This window comes from Podarcis filfolensis, assembly GCF_964270895.1.
Source record: "Podarcis filfolensis genome assembly, chromosome: 1".
In the NCBI taxonomy this organism is placed as follows: domain Eukaryota; kingdom Metazoa; phylum Chordata; class Lepidosauria; order Squamata; family Lacertidae; genus Podarcis; species Podarcis filfolensis.
This window is the reverse complement of record NC_139604.1, coordinates 91,617,250-91,642,826: the sequence shown is the minus strand read 5'-3', so window position 1 is coordinate 91,642,826 and position 25,577 is coordinate 91,617,250. Positions and strand designations below refer to the sequence as shown.

The 25,577-nt window shown below is 43.7% G+C and overlaps 1 protein-coding gene across 1 annotated transcript; it reads left to right on the top strand.

The window, feature by feature from the left end:
* The first annotated feature begins 1,568 nt into the window (after positions 1-1,568).
* On the top strand, positions 1,569-24,955 carry TMEM62 (transmembrane protein 62). The gene is made up of 14 exons (XM_083607065.1): positions 1,569-2,130; positions 3,318-3,429; positions 10,270-10,407; positions 12,300-12,345; positions 13,424-13,565; positions 17,366-17,490; positions 17,611-17,733; positions 18,290-18,445; positions 18,963-19,122; positions 20,851-20,964; positions 21,452-21,536; positions 21,978-22,082; positions 23,034-23,152; positions 23,902-24,955. The coding sequence occupies exons 1-14, from the start codon at positions 1,948-1,950 to the stop codon at positions 24,217-24,219; spliced, it is 1,926 nt and encodes a 641-aa protein (XP_083463191.1). The 5' UTR covers positions 1,569-1,947; the 3' UTR covers positions 24,220-24,955.
* The last annotated feature ends 622 nt before the right edge of the window (positions 24,956-25,577 follow it).

Below are 25,577 nucleotides of genomic sequence, written 5' to 3'. Positions count from 1 at the left end.
GAAAAGAGCACAGCTTGCTTGGAACACAGGCAGACATGAGGGTGCTTCAAAGCACTACTTTTTGACACTTGGTACACAAAGTCCTATATTGGTTTTCCTGGTGCTTGTTCATCTTTTTTATTATTATTAAATATTTTCTTGATTTACAAAAGTGTGTGCAATGTCTCTCTCCCATATATATATCTATATCTCCTTGTAACATTTTTACAAATCAGTTTCATTTGTTGAGACATTAGGAAGAAAAGGGGGAAAGAGGTGGGGGGGTGCGGTCGGGTGGCAATGTTCCTATCTGTATTGCGTTTTTAATATTCGGTTGGAAGACGCCCAGAGTGGCTGGGGAAAAGCAGCCAGATGGGTGGGTATAAATAATAAAATTATTATTATTATTATTATTATTATTATTATGCATATTATTATTAGAAGTGAGGTTACAGGGAACCAGGCAGAGGGCCTTCTTGGTAGTGGCACTCGCTCTGTGGAATGCCCTCCCATCAGATGTCAAAGAAATAAACAACTACCCGACTTTTAGAAGACATCTGAAGGCAACCCTGTTTAGGGAAGTTTTTAATGTCTGATGTTTTACCGTGTTTTTAATATTTTGTTGGGAGCTGCCCAGCCAGATGAACAGGGTAGAAATAAATTATTATTATTATTATTATTATTATTATTATTATTATTATTCACATTTGTGCGCCCGCACACACACAGGCTGGGAACCGCAATGGTGCCCTTCTGGAGGCTTCAGCTTGGAAGCTGCAATCCTATACCCATTTACACGGAAGTAGGCTTTATTGAGCTTAATGGGACTTTGCCAAATAAATCTTATCTATGATGGACTTGTGATTGACCAGATTGTGCTGTCAAGAGTTTTGTGACTGATCTATCCAGCAACTCAAATTGAAGTTACCACCTACAATCTAGGGGCAATGAGAACTTCACCCATCTCCCTGGTCTTGAAGCTCACAGAGATTTCAAAACTAATTTGTGATGACGTCTGCTATTCAAATTAAAATACCAGGCACCCTTCAAGAAGCTTTCCAGATTCCAGCTGCTTTGGCACCATATCCTCAAGCCTTCTCTTGCGACATTTACTGCTATTCCTTTAATTTAAACTGATTCACAGCCTGAAACCATCAAAGCAGTGTACAGCAAGATAATAAAAAAGGGAGCAAACCGTTTCTACAACAGAAAATGCCCCCCCCTTGCTTTTCAGGAGTATGCTACTGCTCATGGGCTTAGCAGCTGCCTAACCCTAAATCAAGTAAGGTAAAGGGACCCCTGACAGTTGAGTCCAGCCTCGAATGACTCTGGGGTTGCGCTGCTCATCATGTGGCCAGCATGACTAAGCCGAACCCTAAATCAAGTAAATAAATACAAATATTTAACAAAGAAATTGTAGGAAGATTTTGACAGATTTGTCTGAGCACTGAGGGTCAAAAGGAAGTAATTTTAAACAACTGTTGCTGGCACTTCATTCTGAATTTGCACAGGATGATGGCAGGTGGGTGTTCTGCCCCCTCCCCAAATCCTCGCTATGCCCCTGCTGTATGTTGCTGCAAAAGCAGCAGCAGCAGCAGCAGGTCCCCCAAGCGAGGATTGAGTCCTGAAGTCGGGTACGGGAGATACTTGGCTTGGGAAAGAAGACGCCCGTGCGGGAGGCGCGCCCATGCATCCGTGCCGCACGCAGCCCTTTGGACCGGTCCACCGCGGCTCGCAGCCTAAGCAGCTTCTGCACGGCCCGGCCGGGCGCTTGTTGCTTCACCTCGCGAGCTCTGACGGCGGAGGCGGTTCTCCAATGGAGCCGAGGAAGGAAGGGAGGGCCTAACCGAACACGGCGGGGCGGGTGGGCGGCCGCCCTACCCTTCAAGCGGGCCGAGGCGGAAGCGGACGGCTTTTCCCGCCGCGCTTCGCCTCATCAGGGACCGGCGGAGGTTTGCTCTCGCGTGCATGACAGCGAGCTGGTGGAAAATGCTGCGCTTAGCTGCCGGGCTCTTGGCGGCCGCCCTCGCTGCGGTGCTGGTGGGCTGGCACAGCCCTTCGGGGCCCGAGCAGTTGCGGCGCCAGCCTCGCTCCTTCTCCTCACAGCCGGCGCCCGGAGCCGAGGCCAACAACCTCTTCTGGATAATTCAGGCGAGTCGAGCCGAGGCGGAGCCGCCTCGTGACCCTTTCGTGAACTCCGGGGAGACAGACACGCGGCCCCAGCGCCCCGTGAGAAGGGTGCCCCGCGGGGAAAACGCAGCAGCACTTGGGGTTTAATTCTTAAGGCAAATCATGATCATAACTGTTATAGATGATAAGTATCCAACGGTCGCACTGTGTTTTTCACCTGTTGTTTTCCTCTTTTCAGAATCGGAGGGGTTAAAGGCACAAATAAACTGGTGTATTGGATAGGGGGGAAATGCAGGCTGTTGATGTGAGGCCACTAATGAATGGCAAATAATTATTCTGATAACTGAGATCAGAAAACTACATTAATGCACAGAGAGGTTAGATTTGCCTTGGCATGGATATGCTTTGTAACAGGCACAACGCTTGCCAAGTTCTGATAAGTGAGATCAGAAACTGGCATTAATGCATTGAAGAGTCTGACTTGTGGATTTGTCCACACTTCTGCTTGTCCCATATGGACATAGCCAGGATTTATTTTAGGGGGGGCAGGCTTTATGTTGAGGGGGGGAGAACTGAAATATCTGCAACACAGCCAGATAAGTATTTCTATTTATTTACTTGATGGGGGGCAGTTGCCCTCCCTGAACCCCCTGGCTACGTCCATGTTGTCCCATGCTTAGAAAACACAGGTCTGAGCAGTTTTCCCTTTGCCCCGCCACTTTCCCCCAGAAAACCTGTTCTTTAATGCTAAATCAGAACAAATGGCAATAAGTAGAAAACCTGATTGCCATTTGTTCTGATTCAGTGATAAACTGCAGGTTTCCCCTGGGAACAGCGGCAGGACAAACAGAAGTGTGGAGAAGTCCTATGTTTGCAATATGTATGAAATAGTATGCTGTTAGATAGGTATGTTGCATGGGTAGACCTTGCTCTGGTGAGGATAGGTCAGGTGAACCTCTGTTATATGTTCACATGGTGCTAGGACAGCCAGTTTTGCTGGAAATAAAAACTGTAAAAGGCTATTGATAATTTACATAGCTAATTGATATGAATAAAAAAAAATCCAAAAGTGCTCGTTGTGAAATTAAGCTGTCAGTGTTTTAACTCTTGTTCAGTGTAGGCAATATTTGGAACTGTTTCTATACACCATTTCCTAAATATGCTATTCTGTAGGCATTTTGCCAGCCTCCTTTTTTCCCCCCTTGTAGGTATCAGATCTACACATCAGTAAGTTTCAGAGTCCCGAACGAGCTTCTGATTTTGAAAAGTTCTGTGCGGAAACGGTTCCTGTCATTCAACCTGTCCTTACTTTAGCAACAGGTGAGACATTGTCTCCTCATCCCCAACCTCCCACTCTAATTACTTTGTGGAATGCATTATTGTACTTGAGGTTTGGGTTTCTGAGGTCATGAATGTTGGTCGCTGGTCTGGATCTGAAGTAAAAAGTGGTAACATTGTCATCAGATGTGTGACTTTGGAAGTGTAACAACAGGGATGAATAGTGGAGCAGGGGAGTTGTAACCTAATAAGAGGCTGTTGGATTGGACCAGTGGCCTATCTAGTCCAGCATCCTGTTTTTATAGTGAACAATCAGATGCCTGCGGGAAAACCACAGGCGGGAAAACCACAGCACTCCTCCCAAATGTGGTTTCCAGCATCTGGTATTCAGAAGCATACTGCCTCAGAAAGTTGTTGTTGTTGTTGTTTAGTCGTTTAGTCATGTCTGACTCTTCGTGACCCCATGGACCAGAGCACGCCAGGCACCTCTGTCCTCCACTGCCTCTCGCAGTTTGGTCAAACTCATGCTGGTAACCTCGAAAACACTATCCAACCATCTCGTCCTCTGTCGCCCCCTTCTCCTTGTGCCCTCCATCTTTCCCAACATCAGGGTCTTCTCTTCTCATGAGGTGAGGATGTCTGGCTCAAGGTCAGCAACCACACTACACTTCACAGGTGAAGGAAGAACCACTGTTTACTATTGGAACTGGTTCTCCTAAGAGTCCTGAGACTGAATCAGTAAGCAGAGAGGATCAGCACCTCTTACGCAGGTCTGAGAGAGTTACAAAGGGTCAACCACCCAAAAGGTACTCAAAAGAGTTTGCTAACTTAGCTGTTGCATGTGTTGCTGTTGTACACAACCGAGGACAGGTTGGAGCTGTGTCTAAGTCAGAGACAAAGACACAACAGAGAGTTGCTAGCCAAGGTAATGCAGATGCACTCATTCCTTGGAAGCCAGACAACCAGAGAGGTACACTGGGGAAACCAGTGGCGAGGAGTTCCAAGGGTGGAACTGTAACAACAGGGGAGTGTTATGTGTATAACAACTGTTTGTTTTCTTCTCTGGATCACGCTTTGCTTGCCGCAACACGCATTGATTCTTTTGGGGGAGGATGTTACGAAAAAGGAGCAATGCTGAGTGCTCCAGATGGCTGGAAAGCCAAACAGGATGTTGATGTTTTGGGACTGTACCGTGGGAACAAGGAACAGTCTATTCACACCACTGAGCACCAGATGTTAGCTCAGAGTGTCATCTGACCTGTACTGGAAGTACATGGGAGAAGTTATTCTCTCTCTGCTGTTGATGTAAAGAGAGTGCAGACACGTTTTCTCTGTACTGCTGGAAAGACAGGAATAAAGGCATGTAAATACATTTCTGTCTGTCTCTCTCCCCTCCCTGGGGATGGTAGGGGAGGAGTGGTGTGTTCTTCTCACGTTGAGGAGGATCGCCGATTGAGACCTCGCCTTGTCTTGCCGGGAGTCGCTGACGGGGAGGTCAACAAGGAACTCAAGCCGGGCACCTGGAGAGTGGCCAATTCCTCTGACTAAGGCTTGATTTCGACACTATCCACTTTTGTCCTTTATTATGATAATCTTTGTACGAAATGTTCCTTTCATATCTCCAATTTTCTTGAACAGATCTCTGGTTCTTCCCATTCTATTGCTTTCCTCTATTTCTTTGCATTGCTCGTTTAAAAAGGCCTTCTTGTCTCTCCTTGCTATTCTTTGGAAATCTGCATTCAATTTCCTGTATCTTTCACTATCTCCCTCGCATTTTGCTTGCCTTCTCTCCCCCGCTATTTGTAAGGCCTCATTGGACAGCCACTTTGCTTTCTTGCATTTCCTTTTCATTCGGATGGTTTTCGTTGCTGCCTCCTGTATAATGTTGCGAGCCTCCATCCATAGTTCTTCAGGCACTCTCTCCAGCAAATCTAAATCCTTAAACCTGTTCCTCACTTCCACTGTGTATTCATAAGGGATTTGATTTAGATTGTATCTTACCGGCCCAGTGGTTTTTCCTACTTTCTTCAGTTTAAGCTTGAATTTTGCTATAAGAAGCTGATGATCTGAGCCACAGTCAGCTCCAGGTCTTGTTTTTGCTGACTGTATAGAGCTTCTCCATCTTTGGCTGCAGAGAATATAATCAATCTGATTTCGATGCTGCCCATCTGGTGATGTCCATGTGTAGAGTCGTCTCTTGTGTTGCTGGAAAAGTGTGTTTGTGATGACCAGCTTGTTCTCTTGACAGAACTCTATTAGCCTTTGCCCTGCTTGATTTGATCTCCAATGCCAAACTTGCCAGTTGTTCCTTTTATCTCTTGACTCCCTACTTTAGCATTCCAATCCCCTATAATGAGAAGAACATTCTTCTTTGGTGTCACTTCTATAAGGTGTTGTAAGTCTTAATAGAATTGGTCAATTTCAGTTTCTTCAGCACCAGTAGTTGGTGCATAAACTTGGATTACTGTGATGTTAAAAGGTCTGCCTTGGATTCGTATCGAGATCATTCTATAATTTTTGAGATTGCATCCCAGTACAGCTTTCGCCACTCTTTTGTTGACTATGAGGGCCACTCCATTTCTTTTACGGGTTTCTTGCCCACAGTAGTAGATATGATGGTCATCCGAACTGAATTCGCCCATTCCCGTCCATTTTAGTTCACTGATGCCCAGAATGTCAATATTTATTCTTGCCATCTCATTTTTGACCACCTCCAACTTACCCAAGTTCATGGTTCTTACATTCCAGGTTCCTATGCAATATTTTTCTTTACAGCATTGGACTTTCCTTTCGCTTCCAGGCATATCTGCAACTGAGCGTCCTTTCGGCTTTGGCCCAGCCGCTTCATCAGCTCTGGATCTACTTGTACTTGCCCTCCGCTCTTCCCCAGTAGCATGTTGGACGCCTTCCGACCTGAGGGGCTCATCTTCCAGCGTCATAACTTTTATATCCTGTTGTCTTTGTCCATGGAGTTTTCTTGGCAGGGATGCTGGAGTGGCTTGCCGGTTCCTCCTCCAGGTGGATCACGTTTGGTCAAAACTCTCCACTATGACCTGTTCATCTTGGGTGCCCTGCTCGGCATAGTTCATAGCTTCTCTGAGTTCTTCAAGCCCCTTCGCCACGGCAAGGCAGTGATCCATGAAGGGGGCCTCAGAAAGTGGAGATAGACAAATTATGTTGAGGCTATCAATAGCTACTTTCTAACACACTTTTAAAGCCATCAGGTTGGTGGCCATCACTGCCTCTTGTGAGAGTGGATTGCATAGTACTGCATAACTATGCATTGTGTGAAGAAGTATTTTCTTTTGTCCGCCCTGATTCTTCCAACATTGGGTGCCCATGAGAGGGAGAAAAACTTACACCATTCATAATTGTATACAATTCTCTTATTCACCTTTTCTCCAAACTGAAAAGCCCCGAATGTTGTAGCCTTTCCTCATATGGGAATAACAATTCCTGTGTTCCTCCACCCTCCATTACTTTCCCAGTTCCATCATATGATTGCTTTTAATCTTGTAAGAATTCAGCTTCGGTTAGTTTGGGAGCACCAGGTCTTCCCACTTATACTACTACTACTTTTTTTACCTCAGAGGCCTTTTTATGAGTCAGAGGCCTTTTTATGAGTCTTTGGAAGTAGTATGTACGGCTGCTTTCGAGGAAAAAGACAGGGGAAATGTGCCCCTGTTAATTCTTCTCGGCCTGTCAGTGGCTTTCAATACCATTGACCATGGTATCCTTCTGGAGTTAGGGGTAGGTGACACCACTTTGCAGTGCAGGCTTCAGTGTGGGATTCCTCAGAGTTCAGTTTTATCCCCTAGGCTGTTTAACATCTACATGAAACCACTGAGTGGGATTATCGGGAATATGCTGATGACACACAGCTCTACTTCTCCTTTACATCTGCAGGCATGGCCTGGATCAGAGCCAACAAACTGAAGCTCAGTCCAGATAAGACTGAGGCACTGTTAGTGGGTGGTTCCCTAGACCGGATGGCTGGGAGGTTGCCTGCTCTTGATGGGGTTACACTCCCTCTGAAGGAGCAGGTACGTAGCTTGGGGGTACTCCTGGATCCTTTGATGTCACTTGAGGCTCAGGTGGCCTCAGCAGGGTAGATTGCCCTTCATCAGCTTTGGCTGGTGGCCCAGCTGCACCTCTGGACAGGGATAGCCTAACTTCTGGTAACTGTTAGGTTAGACTACTTCAAAGTGTTATACAAACGGCTGCCTCTGGTGATGGCTTGGAAACTTCAGCTGCTGCAGAATTTGGCAGCCAGGCCGCTCACTGGGACAAGACAGTTTGAGCATATAACACTGATCCTGGCCTGACAGCACTGACTGCCAATTAGTTTCCAGGTCCAACTCAAAGTGCTGGTTTTGACCTATAAAGCCTGAGACGGCTCAGGACTCCAATACCTCCCCATATGAACCAACCCAGACCCTGTGATCATCATCTGAGGTCCTTCTTTGTGTGCCGCCTCCATGAGCAGTCAGGAGGGTGGCAACACAAGAGAGGGCCTTTTGTGTGGTGGCTCCCCATTTGTGGAATGCTCTCCCCAGGGAGGCTTGTCTGGCGCCTTCATTACATATATTTGTTGTTGTCGTTTAGTCGTGTCCGACTCTTCGTGACCCCATGGACCAGAGCACGCCAGGCACTCCTTTCTTCCACTGCCTCCCGCAGTTTGGTCAGACTCATGCTGGTAGCTTCGAGAACACTGTCCAACCATCTCGTCCTCCATCGTCCCCTTCTCCTTGTGCCCTCCATCTTTCCCAACATCAGGGTCTTTTCCAGGGAGTCTTCTCTTCACATGAGGTGGCCAAAGTATTGGAGCCTCAGCTTCACGATCTGTCCTTCCAGTGAGCACTCAGGCCTGATTTCCTTCAGAATGGATCGGTTTGATCTTCTTGCAGTCCATGGGACTCTCAAGAGTCTCCTCCAGCACCATAATTCAAAAGCATCAATTCTTCGGTGATCAGCCTTCTTTATATATTTAGGCTCCAATAATAATAATAATAATAATAATAATAATAATAATAATAATAATAATAAAATAAACCAGTGTTTCCTCTGTTGTGACACCTTCTTGAGAACCCCTACAAAGGCAACGCTGGCTCCCTCCCTATGCATATTTAGAAGTATGACCCAGGACTTCCTGTTTTAAATCATTACGTTGTTTCATTCTTTGTTTGTTATTCTATTTATATTCCACCCCATCATGTGTGTTTAGGTTAGAACCATTTAATTGGTATCCATTTCTGTCCCTCAACAGTTTTACCAGTGCAATCCTAACCACATTTATTCAGAAGAAAATCCTATTAAAATAAATGCGGCTTACGCCCAGATAGGTGGGGTTAGGGTTGCAACCTTAATCTGGATACTAAGAGGAGCAAACTAAAAACAATATTGGGTTTTGTTTGCATATAATTATATATGTATAACCCTATCCTGAAAATTGCTTTGGCCAGGCAGCAGAATGATGAAAGAAACACAAACATTTGAATAATGAGAATGCAAGGTCAGGACAGATTGTTTCTAAAGGTAGCAATGGCACTGCCCTTGAAATCTTGGCTTCCTGTAATTACTGGATAGCATAGGACTTACAGGAAGAGTTCTAGAGATAAAGGTTATTTTCTTACCATCCTTGCTAACTTCAGAATTATAAAGATTATGTACTAGTGAAAAGACAGTAATTAGAATGGTACTGCCTTTGCCATGTGTGGGAGGTCTGTGAAGGATGTCTTAGACTCCTCCCAGAAAGTCCTAATTTTTACTTTGACTGTCTGCTCTTGGGCTGATGGTCAGTTTTGATCCAACTTCCAAGTGCAGCCATTCTTTTCCCCATGGCTGCCAGTAAAGTTAAAAATAAAGTACACTCATAGGTATATTTGGGATGGCAGCTGATTTCTTTCTGTTCTGCTGGCTCCGCTGTCTCTGGGCAGTTTCCCTCGTAAACCATTACGTTCAGTTTTTAATTCGAGCCGATTCATTTTTATGTCCCTTAAGTAAAATGGAACCTTTCATTCCCTGGGCAGTGGTGCAAAAGTGACCTGTGATATGCAGGGGGTGTGCCTGCTACTGCAGACACTAGCAGCTCCAGAATATAAGGCTGGATAAATTAGTACAGGCACACCTGACTGTGTTCCATATTTCGGCCTCCTGGTTTTGCCATACAGAACTATGTCATTGGGGGACAGTGGTATGTTTAAAGTCAGGGAGAGTAACCAGTCAGTAATGAAATGAACCATGTCCCTTCCCCCCCCACACACACACTTCCTGGTTCTCCAGTAGGCCTTGTAGTAGGACAATTTCCACACCTCCTATCCCTGTCCGTTTGTTCCTCCAGCTTTATAGCTAAATCTTCAGTCATTTGTAAGAGCTGGATCTCAGACAGGTTGGTTAGAGCAAGACTGTGCACATCATTTGCTGTTTTAGGAATATCTGACAGTTGGTCACATAGCATATCAAAGTTCTGCTCAAGTGGAGCTAGAGTTGTTCCCCAGTCCAAGGCCAGTATTCCTCCAAGTCTCTGTCCTCCTCCATTGTGGTAGATACTTTCCTGCCTTTGGGGACCTTCATTTTGCTTTTGGCCATGCATCCTCTGAAACCTCAGACAGAGCTCTATTTCTTCCTGAAGAACTAACCTTGCTGTATAAAACTTTTTATTTAGATGCCAGTAGGATCCAGTCTGCTTAGATTTTGTCCCAGGGAGACTGGAGAGGCAGAATTATGCCGCTCACCATACAGAATTAACGGGAACAATTTAAAATTGAGCACAGCTTACTTACATAGCACGACCTTAGATGACCTATTTAATAACAGTACTTTCGTTTATCTGTGATGTTTTTATATGTTTAATGTTCTGTGTCTCTTTTGTTTCATTAACAGGTGATTTGACTGATGCCAAAACAAAAGATAAACTTGGGTCTGATCAGTTTGAGGTGGAATGGCAAACTTACCAGACAATCTTAAAAAGATCTAAAGTCATGGAAAAAACCAAATGGATAGACATCAAAGGGAATCATGGTAAGAAAGATGTGAGACTCTAGAGGTGGGTTTCCCATTTATTCTCCACTTGTGAAGGATGGTAGGAAGATGCAGGTTACTCATTCTTTTTGCTCCAGGAAGTCTTAATCCTCATCTCAACTGGAAGAGTAACCACCAATTTTAGTCCCCAATTTTGTTCTCCTCCTTCGGCAGTGGCCTTGAACAATTCTTCTGAATCTGTTTGTTGTCAGTCCTGGAAAAAGTCTTTCTGGGATATTTCTGTGGGTCCATTTGTAGTATGTCATCTTTGGCACTGGCCAGCCCCCAAGTTCTTCTGCAGTTCTTTGGCCTGTTCTTTCTGAAAAAAATAGAATCTGGAACCTGGACAGTGTCAGCAACTCCCAGAGACCCAAAGAGATGGCAATACAAACTCCCATGTCATGTTACTATAATTGTATCTTCTTCTTTTTTTTTAATAATTTTTATTAACTGACCAATCACATCAAATTAAATCACATCACATAGATTCCAAATTACAAAGCCAAATTTTTAAATTTTGTTGGGGGAACCCATACTTCAAGATCCAAAGGGGGATTCAGATCATCTTCTTATTACTGCGTTAATGTCCAAATCAGTCCCAATCAGTCCAAACAAAATTCATAATTCTATTCAGTCTTATCTTGGTGTTTCCACATCATATCTTGTTCATATAATTTCTATTTTTCCTTTACGATCTCTTCTGTTAGTCTCCTTAAGCCGATAAGCAAAATAATAATCCTGTGTGGATTTCCCGTTCCTCCACTAAGTCCAGATGGTTTCCATATATCTCCTTCGTAGATAACATCGCTCTTTCCATCATAAATTTGGCATTTTTCGCTCTTGAGTCCCACCGAGACGTATGTAAACAACTCTATTTCTCTCTTTCTCCTCCCAGACCCAAGAGCTCCAACAATGCCTCCCAAAATGGCGACGGCATTTTTAACTGCGTCATTCCAAAACTCTTAGCTTTCCAGCTTCGTCTTGAAACATTGCTTTGGTTCGAAAGTTTATCTCCACACAGCCTTAAATCCACAGCTTAAGTCCTTAGTTCCTGACTCATTTGGGGAGGGGATTCTTGTTAAATCACATAATGAAAGGCAGGTGTGTTTTTTTCCCCTCCCCCCTCAAGTCATACCGTATCTTGACGTATCTTCTCATATTTTATTCTTGTCTTGTTATCAGAGATCTCTTCTGTCAGCAGTCTTTACTCCCCTTTTTCCTTGAAGCATGTGCAATTTATCTCGTCCAAATTGTTTCTTTTGAAGATGCTTGCAACTAGCAGCGCGAATGAGGGACGGCGTCCAGGAGTGCCGAAATCCCACAGGAGGGCTTTGTGCCTAGTGCCCCCACCCCCACAAATTCGGGGGTGGTATAGGGCACAGCAGGCAAGGGCCGTCCCCCCCACCATCCTGGGGGGGTTAAGGAGGCTAATTACCCCCATCATAGCCTCCAAATTACCTCGTGTGGGTCGGAGAGATGTTATTGTCAGCCATCTTCCGATGCGCCACCTAGTGGCCCCCTATAATTGTATCTTTATGTGTACTTTAATTGCATGCCTCTTTGACTGGAAAGCAGGATAAAATATAATTATAAAATAAATGAAATCAATTAGTTTTTGGTTTTGTTCTATAGCAATTTAGGCATTATCCAGTGCCCCATTATTTATAATTATTATTCCAAAATAAAGGCTGTCTCAGCATATGCATTGTAGAGCAAATCTTGCTGTCCTGGTCAAACTGGAATTAAAGCTTTGATAGCTCCCTGGATATCCTGCTGCAATCTCAAGATTCATACTACACTGGGCTTGTCTTAACCTGGACTTATTTTTTTTCCGCAGTCTCTTGCTCAATTCTAAATTTGTTTTGAAACGTTGTTTGCCACTTTCATTGCAGATACATTCAACATTCCAAGTCTGGAGAATGTCCGGAACTACTACAGGTATGTCAGTGTACCATGATGTCAGAGACTGGCTGGACTCTGAGGTGTGGTGACTGGATACTGATGAGTGGGAGAAGGGGGATTGGAGACTGACTTGGAAGAAGGTATCAGTGAAATAGGTGAACCTGTAACAGCCAGGAGACCAGAGTCAGAGGCAGGAGAAGCTGCAGGACTGGAGAGTGACGGAACGGATGCAGGAGGAGGGAGAGATAGGTCAGGCCGGTGTAGAGTCCAGGGCTTCCACACCTCCTCCTCCTGCCCTCATCTCTCCTGCTCCACTGTCTCCCAGGACCAAAAGAGGATTGAAGAGGGAGGAGCAGAAGGTGAAACACAGGCGGAGTCTGCACCTGCTTGAGCGCAGCTTGGATAGGGAGATACGTAAGCCAAGGTTGGGAGTATCTGCCTCATCAGATGCACTCTCAGAAGTAGCTGAGACACATAGGACTGATGGACATACCTTTCCCTAACTTGTAAGAGTGCTTTTGACAATGAAGAGTTGATTCCTCCCTCTGGACCTTCTTGTCTGACAGCGCTGTGACACATACTGCATTCAGGAATCCAGAAGGAGAGTCGATTGTGTGTGAGACAGAGAGATTCCGTTTAAACAAGGTATATAAGTGTTAGGAAGAATGACTTCATTAAAGTAGCCTAGAAAATAATTATTTAGGAAGTAGTCATCTGCCCCAGTCTTTGGCTTGCCTGTGTTGTTCCTCCTTCCCTGCTGCCGCTGTTAGGATTTCTATGCAGCTCTATTCCTCTGTTTTTGCCCTTAGATTCTCTCTTTCCTAGCCACTATTTTGTACCTTTCTGTGTTAAAAGATGGCATAGGTGATGAACTGAGTCAAATGCAGTTTTGTTTCTCCCTCCTTTAGTCTTACTGGGCAGTAGTCAATTAAGCTTTACTCAGAGTAGACCCATTGAAAGTAATGAATAGGACTAAACTAGGCCCATTAATTTCAGTGGGTCTACTCTGAGTAAAGCTTCGTTGCGCACTAGGCAATGTGTGCATTTATTCCTTTTTACATTTCTCTTTCTTCCAGATTTTTCTGACTACAGTATTCCCATCTCATTTTGGTAGGAAATATTCTGCTTGGAAAAAGGATGGCTCCTTCCATTACATCCACAGCACACCTTTTGGCAAATATTCTTTCATCTGTGTGGATGCGACTCTCAATCCAGGCCCCAAGAGACCCTACAATTTCTTTGGGATATTGAAAGCGGTAATGTAAAACACCATGCACTGCAACCTTAGCTTGTCTTTATTAGTCTCTGGCTAATAAAATCCTAAGCCTGTGTGTTACACCTGCCCGAAGTCCAAAGTCTGCAGGAAGCCTTTAGAGCAGTAGTTTTCAAACTTTCTCGGACCTGTGTGATTTCATGAACTCATCCCCAGTGCCCCCTACCCTACCCCTATAAAAAGCATTATTCAGAATAGCCATTTGCATGACCCACTAAAGTAAAGGTAAAGGGACCCCTGACCATTAGGTCCAGTCGCAACTCTGGGGTTGCGGTGCTCGTCTCACTTTATTGGCCGAGGGAGCCGGCATACAGCTTCTGGGTCATGTGGCCAGCATGACTAAGCTGCTTCTGGCGAACCAGAGCAGCACACAGAAACACCTTCCCGCCGGAGCGGTACCTATTTATCTACTTGCACTTTGATGTGCTTTCAAACTGCTAGGTTCGCCTTAAAAATGGGTTTCATTCTATAATATGAACTGCTAAATGTTTTTATTATTTTATTGTTGCTTTTTCTTTGCTAAAAAGGAAAGTTCATATGCAACGTTTTAATATCACCTTTTATGTTAGCCATTTTGATTCATAAATTAAATAATATAAGTATCTTATACTTTATTCTGCAGCTGGCTCAGAGAACATATACTAATGGCAAACCTGTAGAAAATAAATAAATACCAGTGCCATTTCTCTTTCGCAAAGCAATCTTCCAACACAGAGGAGAGGAAACTCTAACCCACAGGCCAAATTAGTCCTGGCACAGATCCCAATTTGGCCCATAAGGCTGTGTTACCCACAAATGACACCCACCTGCCCTGCCCTTGGCATCATATGTGATGTGAGGGGTAGCACAGGTATAGACACAGCTACAAATTAAAATTAGCTCCTGATTGTTTCTTTACAGGTGGGGCTCCCCTCTGGGATCAGCCATGCTAGGAAACTCCCTGTTGAGAACTCTCAAGGGAGCTTGTTGTTCTGAGTTTGCAGGAAGATTCAATTTCTTCCAAACAGAGCAACTTTCCTTTCGCCAACGGGCTTGATTGGCAGTTACAGCAAGACCCTTTGAAGGTGCAGTGCCTGCGTCAATCAGTATTCATTTAAAACAGGGGTCAGCAACCTTTTTCAGCCGTGGGCCGGTCCACTGCCCCTCAGACCATGTGGTGGGCTGGACTATATTTTGAAGGGGGAAAAAATGAACAAATTCCTATGCCCCATAAATAACCCAGAGATGCATTTTAAATAAAAGCACACATTCTACTCATGTAAAAACACCAGGCAGGCCCCCCAAATAGCCCAGAGGTGCATTTTAAATAAAAGCACACATTCTACTCATGTAAAAACACGCTGATTCCTGGACCGTCTGCGGGCAGGATTGAGAAGGCAATGAGGCCGCCAGGCCTTAGGTTGCCTACCCCTGATTTAAAACAAGGTTGCGGTAAGTGCTGATTGGGGATGTAGGAGTTAAGGATCCAACCCACTGGCCAGATCTAGTTCCCCACCCCTGTTCTAACAGTTGGGCTCCAGTAAGGAAACACCTGCTATCTCAGGCTATTAACATTCCTGGACAAGTGTTGCCTTAAGGCAGGAATAGGGAACTGTTTTTGCCCCATGAGCCACATCCTTATCAAGATTAGGCTTGCAGGCAAAATGTGACAGGTAGATGGGGCCATCAGTCCTATTCATGGCATGGGTGTTGCAATGGCATTGTGCAAAGTGCTTAGAAGTCATGGCTTCAGACACCTTGCAAGGTGTTGCTAGCAACAGGAGTTATTTTCCTGTTGTTCAGTAGGGGATTCAATGCAGGTTTGAAAAGCTGGGCTGCTTAAACGGAGCAGGATTTAACTCCCACTGATGAGTAGAGATTAAATCCTGCTGCTTTGGCTGCCAATGCAGGATTTAACCCTGTTCTCCCCACTCACTGGTGATATCAACTGATGGACAGAGTGACTTGGGAAAAATGACATCGTGTACCAAATTGGACCCCTTGCGGGCCAAGACTGAAATCCACAGTGATTTGCAGTAAACTGATAGCAAAACACATATCCATATTAATCTACTGGATCTGGTAATGATAGTTTTCATATATTTTTCCTCTGTTTTTTTACATTTCGGCTGCAGACTGGAATGCTCATTGTTGATTATTTCCATTTGCCTGCACAAACTGTTATGTTTAAATCATAGTTTTGCTTTATATGAAGAGTATTGTGGTGGAAGTCGGTACTAGGGGAGGCATTCTGAGAGTTTCCAGTGGCAGTTCTCACCACCCCCCATGAAAATAACAGGCACTAGCATGGGCATAGGCAGAGAAGCAGCTCCCCCCCCCCCCCCCGATCAAGTAAAACAATAGAAATACCGTATTTTTCGCTCTATAGGACGCACTTTTTCCCCTTCAAAAATGAAGGGGAAATGTGTGTGCGTCCTATGGAGTGAAGACGCCATAGCCCTGCGACCCTCTCCCGGCTGGAGAGGTGACGCGCGCCTATGGCAGGAGCCTCCATAGGCGCGCGTCACCTCTCCACCCGGGAGAGCGCGCGCGGGGCTAAAGCAGCCCCCCGCAACCCTCTCCCGGCTGGAGAGGTGACGCGCGCCTATGGCAGGAGCCTCCATAGCCGCGCGTCACCTCTCCACCCGGGAGAGCGCGCGCGGGGCTAAAGCAGCCCCCCGCGACCCTCTCCCGGCTGGAGAAGTGACGCCTGACTATGGCAGCAGCCTCTCCGCTGCGCCTTTCCGCTGCTCCCTGACCTGCTCTTTGGGGCTGGTGGTGGGCTTCCCCCCGCCAGCCCCAAAGAGCAGGTCGAAAGGAACCTGAAGCCTGGAGAGCGAGAGGGGTCGGTGCGCACCGACCCCTCTCGCTCTCCAGGCTTCCAAGGTAGCCGCCTGAACGCACCTTAAACGGCACCTTGTTTTAGAGCGGGAAAACAAGAGGGGGAACATTCTCCCACTCTCTGTGCAGCGCCTCCTGCCACTTCGCTGAAGGGGCGCTGGGCAGAGAGCGGAATAATTTTTTCCCCTTGTTCTCCCCCCTCTAAAACAAGGTGCGTCCTATTGTCCGGTGCGTCCTATGGTGCGAAAAATACGGTACTTAACAAACTGACCAATCACATTGGTTCTGCCCCCCTAACAAAGGTCCTGCCCCCTCATGGGCTATAGGAACCTGATCTGGATTGGATCCTGTCATGAGGCAAGGCAGTAGAGGAGCTTTGACCCTTTGATCCTTTCTTACATTGGCAAGAAAGGATCAATATTTTGGTAATGCCAATTGTAGGTGTGGTGGGCCAGATTGGGACCACAGCAGGGAGCAAAGACTTATATCCCCGGTACCCTCATGTCTCGGGTCCTCCTCAAGATCAGGTCCCCAGTGCCTATACTATTCTGCTTCCCCACCCCCATTGTTATGTCGAATGTAGCTTACATGATTCTCAGGCTTATTTATTCAAACGTGCATATTGGGATTTTAATGACAAAAAGAACGTTGAGAAATAATTTGGAAATATCTGCTCACAGTATCCCTGCTTTTTAGAGCTGCCGTTGATAAATGCCTTTTGCAGCCCAGCCCGATGAATGATTCACTCAAAAGCAAGTCCCGCTGAGTTAAATAAGACTTAATACCCTAGTGTGTGTACCTAGAACTACAGCCTTAATATCCCCTAAACTTTGCATCATGTTTAAGACCTGGTAGCCAACGGAGTGTCTGGGAAAACCCAGCCAGATGGGCAGGGTATAAATAAATTAATAACAACAACAACAACATGCTGCTAAAACTATTGTAGTTGCTCTTTCATTTCAGAATAAAATGCAAGAACTGTCTTCACTGGCTGAAGAAAGTAGCGGCAGTAACCATTCCATTTGGTTTGGCCATTATCCCACCTCAGCAATCGTCTCTACATCCCCAGGAATACGAACGGCAATGCGGTAATATTTCTTTTCCTTTCTGGTGCAAATGTATTAATGTTTTTCAGCTGCTGTTATTTATTGGCTACAAGTTAGTATTTCTTCTCCAAAATCAACAATAATCATTTATGTTTCCATTAGCTCTGCCACAGCATATTTGTGTGGGCATTTCCATACGCTGGGTGGTCTGATGCCAGCTCTATATACTCGCCATCGTCACGGAACTCTAGAGCTGGAACTGGGAGACTGGAAAGATAGCAGGAAGTAAGAAAATTTGTGCTTTGGCCTTTTTTATAGTACTGTTCTTATAGCAATGTAAAATCAGTGCAAATGTCATTTTAGCTGGTTCAGAATGAATCTCCCCACTGGGATGACGGTGATAAAAATGGATGACGATTCAAATGTAGGTGAAGGAGAACCAGGCATTGTTAGTGCAGAGGTACGGGATAGCAATTCAGGGAGGCCACAGTACCTTCATATTGCCAGGATTCAAGCTCAGCTTGTTTTTCCTCACCCATCTCAGAGTTGCATCCAAGCAACTGTGACAAAAGCTGTACTTTGTGTTTAGAGTTGTCACACTGCTCTATATTGTTATCACTTTTTAAAAAAAAAGTTGCATGTTTGACAGTTCTAGATGAAGAAATTCTGGCTGGTGCAAGGTATCTACTCAAGGCATCAGCTTTTCATCAAAAATGGATTAAGTGGAAGCAGAGGAAATTGGAAAAAATCAGTAAAACGTAGCACCAGGCAGTATAAATCGTCTATCCTTAAGATGTTATTTGTTAACCAAAAGTGTACTGTTTTGATTGCTGAACATCAGGTACAGGATCCTTGCTTTTGATCACGATCTCTTCAGCTTTGCTGACCTGAAGTTTGAAGAATGGCCTGTGGTTCTTATCACCAATCCCAAATCATTCCTTTATAGTAGTGCTGCTCATGAACCACTGCAGAGAATCCTTCACTCCACCCACATCCGGTAATCTGATGTATCTTTGCTACTTCTAAACTTTTTTTTTAAAAAAAATCTTGCGCAAATGTGACCAAACAGACATTAACACGGCAAATGCTGTCAATTTTGAATGCATTGTAAAAGATGTTCAACAGGCCACATTGTGTGTGCTGTTAAATGGGTTAACAATCTCTTACGTTAACAATAATTTTTTAAAGGAACATCCCGTTCTACAGCAAAGTAGAACAGCAAAGTCAATCCAGTAATTTCTGCCTCACCCACTATAGTATGCCTTAACTGAGGAATCATTTATACCAGGCATCCCCAACCTTCAGCCCTCCAGATGTTTTGGACTACAATTCCCATCATCCCTGACCACTGGTCCTGTTAGCTAGGGATCATGGGAATTGTAGGCCAAAAACATCTGGAGGGCCGCAGGTTGGAGATGCCTGATTTATACAGTACATGGTCATTTTTATTTTACACTTACAAGTGCTATATCTTAACAAGTTCCATTATATACTGGTTTATTTCTTTTACTTAGAATTTTGGCATTCTCTCCTTCTCCTATCAAGTTTGTCAAGGTCAGCATTGATGGCATTCATCTGGGGAATGCTGTTCATGTGTCTGGACCTCTCTATGTACTGAAATGGGCCCCTCAAAACTACAGTGAAGGGTTTCATCAGATAGAAGTGGCAGTTCAGGTGAGTTCTCTGCTGATGCTTATAAATTTATCATACATTTTATAGCATTCAAACTACTGGGGAAAAATGTATTTAAGAGCAAGTTTTTGCTTGGAAGAGCAAGGTCAATCCCTGTTCATCCATGATTACTTATTGATTGATGCCGGGCAAATTATTATTTCTCATCCTCATTAAAATGAAAGCAGTATAAATACCACAGAGTTATTCTGGATGACAGAGAGCAAGAATATATAATGGCTTTTGTGTATTTTATGCTTGCTTTCCCAGTATTTATGACTCTCCCTGGTAGTGTAACCAAAGAAATGGAAGGTGAGGCTATGCAAATTGAAGCAGGGTTATGTCTGATGTTGCAGAGGTTGGAAGTGGATTTAGCCCTCCCCCCATAATGCCTTTGAGTTAGGGCTACCGCTAAGTTTGAAGGGCCCCTGGGCCCAGTCCAATGATATTACTAATTATCGGCTGGGGTCATGAGCTGTTTCGAGTCCTTTTATGCAAGAGGTAATTCTTATGATCTGGAGATTGGGTTTGTTTATTTATTTATTTTTAAAATAAATGCAGAACCATAAAATATCAAGGCAGTGTATAATAGAATACGGGGGGGGGGCAGGTAAACCCCACCCCACATAATCACAAGACATGGCACACATGTACCATTTAAATGGCAGTGTCATCAACTTGGGGGCCCCTGCCCCCTTCAAATATTTTATGGGGGGGGGCAAAAGAACCTTGGCCCTTAGGAATTGGCTCCTATGCTCAGAGCCAAACGCAGCACTGCCAGGTGATACCGCTTTTGTGGCCAGACCCAGAGGCATTCTGGCTGAGGTAAGATGGTGGCCGCTTCATGGCAGAATCCGCGACCAGGGAGAAGAGTCGGCAGAAGAAGATTGGAAGAAATTTAAGGACTATTTACAGAAACATTGCAAAATTAATGAACTTTGAAAGATGCTGGATTGAATTTATGTGGTCTCTAGCTGTTATGGTAAAAAGAATTGGTATAAATATTGTTTAAGTTACAAAATTTAAGAAGTTGATTGGAAAATAAGGTGTTAGTTAAATGGAATGTTAAGAGATTAGGATTTGCTGGATAAACAATTTGAACTAGAAAACAAGAAGGGAAGGTATGAGGAAGTCAAGGAAATGTGTTATTGAAAATTGGTATTGAAATTGATTTGTTTTTAATTTTTTTTCTTTTTCTTTTTTGTTTGTATAAAATTGAAAACTCTAATAAATATTTATAAAAAAAAAAAAGATGTTGGCCGCTTCAGCCATGTGGCCCAGTGCCCCTCTCAGTACCAGCCCTAAAATAATGAGATATTATTAACAGGTGCCAATGTTGGCAATGGTGGGCACTCTTGAGTCCTTGGGCGTCGTACTTGCTCAACAACGCTGGTGTCATCCCTGCTTCATATAGACTCCTTTCAAATTTCTTCTGCAAGAGTAAACCACAACGATCCCCTTATCTTGTGAGAAAATAAAATAACTGTGCTTGGGAATACTTTGCAGTGAAGGTGAAATCTATCCACTGCCCACGACATGGGATGCCCAAACCATCACTGGCTGTGATCCCAGGTTCCCTGCAATATGCATACCTGCGCTCCCACTCACATGTGCATGTTTACACACACACGGCACCACAGAATGATGGGCTTTTCACTAGTAAAGATTTTGAGTTTTTTTACGATTGCACATTTGAAAGTCTTGTTCATTTCTTTGTGTTCCCATATTTAGGATGCCAGTAATAGGAATGCCACTCGGCTTCATACGTTTGCTATGGAGGAAAACCTCTCCCTCACATTTAACCTTCTGGCATCTTGGGTGCTTCTTACTGACCTCTATGTATTGGTGAGTATTCCAGAGCGGGAAAGAGTGAGTGAGTTGTGTGGGGACAGAAGTTTCTTTAACACACTTCGCCAGCAACTGCTTTTTTTGGCAGTTCGCAACAGATGGCAATAAAAAATAAAGGTAACAAAATCAGCTAAAACAAGGTAGAAAATAAAAGGTTGTCAAATACACAGGATGCATCCAAAAGTGTTTTGGGTAAGAAAAGTTCCGCGTCCTTTCCAGAGTCCTTGTGGCACTATTTTAAAAGAAGAAAAGATTAAAACTCATGGAAAACATCACCATGCTGGATTTGACTTTTGCTGTGGGTGCGTGTGATCTCCTTTCCCTCTTGATCCTTTAGTATTTTTTTGGTCTGTTGCTTTCAGTGATTCCCAAATGGTGGTAAATAAATTTTATTCTCCCACCACATTATGAGAGATCAATATTGTGGGGGCTGTGTTTGGCTTACTAAATATATATATATATAATTGTATTCTTTCTTTTTCAGGTTCGAGTAGTGTTTGTACTAATGGTTGTAGTTCAAATTGCCTTGTTGGTTATTTTCCGGTATCGAGGAAATCCTAGACTTAAAAGTAAGAGAAATTCTTTTTCTTGAACACAATTTTGATCCTTTCTTACCTTTTTTCTTTTTCTTTAAGTACCGGTACTTTAAATTAAGCAAATGCACCAGTGTGATTTTCAGATTGATACTACCCCTGCCCCTTTAAAAAGAATCTAATAACCTCTGTAGGCTGAGCATTCTATTCTTCAAAAGAAATATACCAATGAACAGCTAAATTGTGGTTTGGTTTGAAAATGCCAAATGTCTCAAAGACTTCAGGAATACGTGTCCATGCATCTTGGATGGATTTTGGGCGCAATCCACTGGGAAGTTTTCTCGCACCACATCCCATTAATTTCAGCGAATGAATCTGTCCTTTGATGGTGCTGTAAATGTATCACTTTGTAAAAAGTTACTGTATTTCTGTTTTTAAAGTAGGGGACTTCAAATTAAAAGTTTGTTTCCTTTTTAGGACCTCTGGGCAGAGCAATGTGGGCTTCCTTTTCTCTTCACATTTTGAGCAAAATCAACTTTTTCTACCACTCATTTCTCCTGTTGAGCTTCTATACTCTTCTGGGTAAGATGCAAACAGGCACAGCGAGTTCATGGACGTGCCAATAGAGCTTCTAGCTCAAAAACCTCAATTATGTTGTGTTTAACTAAATAACGGCTTGTTTCTTAAAAAACCATGCATTTGCATTTTGTAAAATTTATAATTCAACTCTTAACGTGGGACAGAAAACATCTGTAGGGTACTCAAGCTTGCCTGAATAGTGATTAGAAATAACTTGTAAATTTCAGGAGATAATTTGTTAGACATCATATACCATGTAGGAATGTTTTCATATTTGGCAAGCTACAGGTTTTTGTAAGAGGCATTGAATAACAATCCCAAGACACCCGAGTATTGCTGCTGAGAGGCACCCAGCAAGTCCTTGTGCTACTAGTGCTGCCCAAAACATTGCTAGTTCTTAGAAATTAAACAAAGCAGTGCAAGTTGAGCAGTGCTTTTAAAAATGTGCCAATCAGCCCTTATTGCTACAGTGTACTGTTTTAAGATTTAGCACTTCTAATTTTGTAAAGTAGTTTACAGATTTGGCCACTCTGAGTGACTTGCTATGACAGAGGTGGGGCACAACCCAGGTTTCCTAGATCCAAGTCCAGCTTTCTAGCTACTTGATCACAGTCGCACTTAGGAAATGTCTGAAAAAATACTCATCTCCCACCTTTCCTTGTGCAGTTCAAGGAAGCTCACCCAAATCACGCAATGCAATAAAATTAAGGGTTCTATTTTCTGCCTAAATTATAAATCCAACAAAATCTAACCTTTAACAATATGTCACTGCTTATCAATTGCATTATTTACACTAATAACCTTACCTGGCTATCTGTTTTTGTTGTCATGACTTGTTTTAACGGATATTGGACAAAAACATTTTTTCCTTAAGACAGCGATTTGGGGGCTAGGTAGGCTAGATTACAAGTTGTTCTTGTCACATTCAGTGTAATGCACTTTTCTTCTCTATAGGGCCCTGGTTTATTGGTGATATTATAGATGGACATCTGGGCGTCTGCTTTTCCTTTGGAGTAATTGTTGATGGCCATTTCTTTGAAGGCAGTACAACCTTCCTTGTTGGAATTTTGCAGGTAGGATTCTTAGTAAACTGGTTAACAAATAGCCTCTTGTTTGATGTTTTTTGAAACATCTCATTTGAAATAAATTGTAGTGAGGGAGGTCAACCTAAATATTTGTTTTGAGGGGGAAATGAATATGATATGTTTTAAGCAATAAATCTAATAGACTAGGGCATTTTATGTGTTATTATCATAGTCGGAGTTGTTCCTGGAAACTAATAGGAAGCCAGTGTAGCTTGCAAACATCAAAGTAACATGCTCCATGAATTGGATACCAGCTGAAGTTTCCCAACGTTTTTTTAAGGGCAGCCTCATGTAAAGCACATTGCAACAATCCATTATTGTTATCATCATCATCATCATCATCATCCAGCCTGGATGCAAACTAGGCATGTACAACTGTAGCCTGATCTGCCTTTTCCTGGAAAAGGGAGTATTGTAAGGATACAAGGCAACAATCTCTTAACATGTTTTTCAAAATGTCTTTGCATCCCTTCTTGATGGAACTGCTGCATTCTGCAGGAAAGCACCCACTCAGCTGTCCTGTGTGTGTCTTTGGGGGATCACAGAATTGCACAAAATGCAAGGCAAAATGATGGTGGTATTGTCTAGAGACAACTAAGCAGAGACTGGAACGGTTTCAAATGGGATGGGGGGCCATGTGTTGAGATTCTTGCATTCCAGGGGATTGGACTAGACGGCCCTTGGAGTCCCTTCCAACTGTATGATTCTATGGACCTATATCTATTTTGTCTTGGCAGGTGGCATTCTTTAACCTACCATTGATGGCATATACATGTTGGTGTCTATTGCTGCGTTGCCAAGGATACGGCTTTGGCTACTATCTGCGTCATGCCAAACAGTGGCCCATCCACCTCAGCATGGCACTCCTGTTTTTGTGGCAGGTCTATTCCTGCTATTTCCTGTTGAAGACATATGGAACTGTGGCTTTCTTCTTATCTCCACTGAGAATGTGGACTGTGGGCCTAACCCTCTTTCTGGTCTACAGAACCTGGACATTGCAGTCTTCTGCGCTGAGAAGCTATATTGTTGAAATGAAGAATGCACAAAGTTCTTAATAGGCTGCTTTTCGGGCAACTGAAGTACCATTTCACTTGAATTGTTAAGTGGTGAAGCTGTGAACTGCAGGTCTGTGTAGATGCTATCTCTGCAGCCTGAACAACTGAATGTGGAGGCTTGGAGCTGCCCCTAATTTATTTCCAAACTGCGGCATAATAGGGTGTTCAGTTACACAAAGCTGTAAAGGGATCCGTAATGTCTTTCCCAGGAGCTGCTTCCTTATTACATTTGTAATTTTGTTTTGAATTGCTGTCACCTTCATGTTGAATGAAGTTCTCAAATGGAATATTGTAATGGAATACAATTGCTTCTACTTTTCGTTTATATCTGGCGCACGATACCTGTGTTTATATAAGGTGCTCTGGAAGCACACGCTGTTATGGATTTGGCTGTAACAGAACAATCATATTACTTATATACCCATATATTGTATTGAACACAGTTTAAAGCCCTTTTTTGTTTTTGTTTTGTTTTGTTTTTCTTCACCTTCTGCACTTTTACTTCCCCACTGAAATTTTCAATGATTTTTTAATTATTATTTTTTAAAGAAAGATGTGAGCTAGAGGCTAGAAGCAAAGCTTCAGGCTGGGAAGCCAGATAGTCAGAGGGATATTTGATTTCTGTTTTAATTCAAGGCTGCTGCTAAGGGGGAAGTAAGGCCCTCTTGGGGTGTTCATGCTGTGAACCCCTCCATCATAGGCTCAGGTTGTAAATAAACCATATATCATAAAGACACCACAGTCTCTGCTGTGCCTCATTCCAAAAGGAAACATGAACTCCTTGGTAAGCTCCTAGAACGTGCAACAATACAAACAAGATTTCTTCATGCTGGGGGGCCACCAGGTGGCGCGTTGGAAGATGGCCGACAATAACATCTCTCTGACCCATACGAGGTACTAAGGGGCTGCTATGGGAAGTATGCAGTCTTCCTAACCACCTCAGGATGTGAGGTGAAACTGCCCTGCCAGCGGTGTTCACAATGCACCCCTTGAAACGAGTGATGGGGGTGCAGAACACTTGGCACAGGCCCTCGGTGAAGTCAGATCTTCCTGACGCCGATTCCAATTAACGCGTGCTGGTTGCTGCAGCTTGGAATTATAATTGGAAACATATGTTTGGAAATGAAGCTGAAAGCACATACATCAAGTAAAGCTCGACTGATAAGGCTGCTGACTAATGGATCTCTGCGACCAGGAGTGACGGATGGATAAGTAAATCATCTGATGAATTACCACAAGGAGACTGTATGTTTGGAACGAAGGGGGGGGGTGGAGGAAAAAACTTTTTTTTTTCCCTGCATGATGTGACATTAATAACCCTTCACCCCAGATAGAAACAAGATCGTCGCGTTTCTATG

What these genes read in the sequence shown, in the direction of transcription:
- TMEM62 (XM_083607065.1), top strand. Translation starts at nt 1,948, where the DNA reads ATGACAGCGAGCTGGTGGAAAATGCTGCGCTTAGCTGCCGGGCTCTTG. An exon ending in ACCTCTTCTGGATAATTCAG is followed by an intron (nt 2,131 to 3,317) that starts GCGAGTCGAGCC and finishes CCCCCCTTGTAG; the next exon opens with GTATCAGATCTACACATCAG. An exon ending in TCCTTGTTGGAATTTTGCAG is followed by an intron (nt 23,153 to 23,901) that starts GTAGGATTCTTA and finishes TTGTCTTGGCAG; the next exon opens with GTGGCATTCTTTAACCTACC.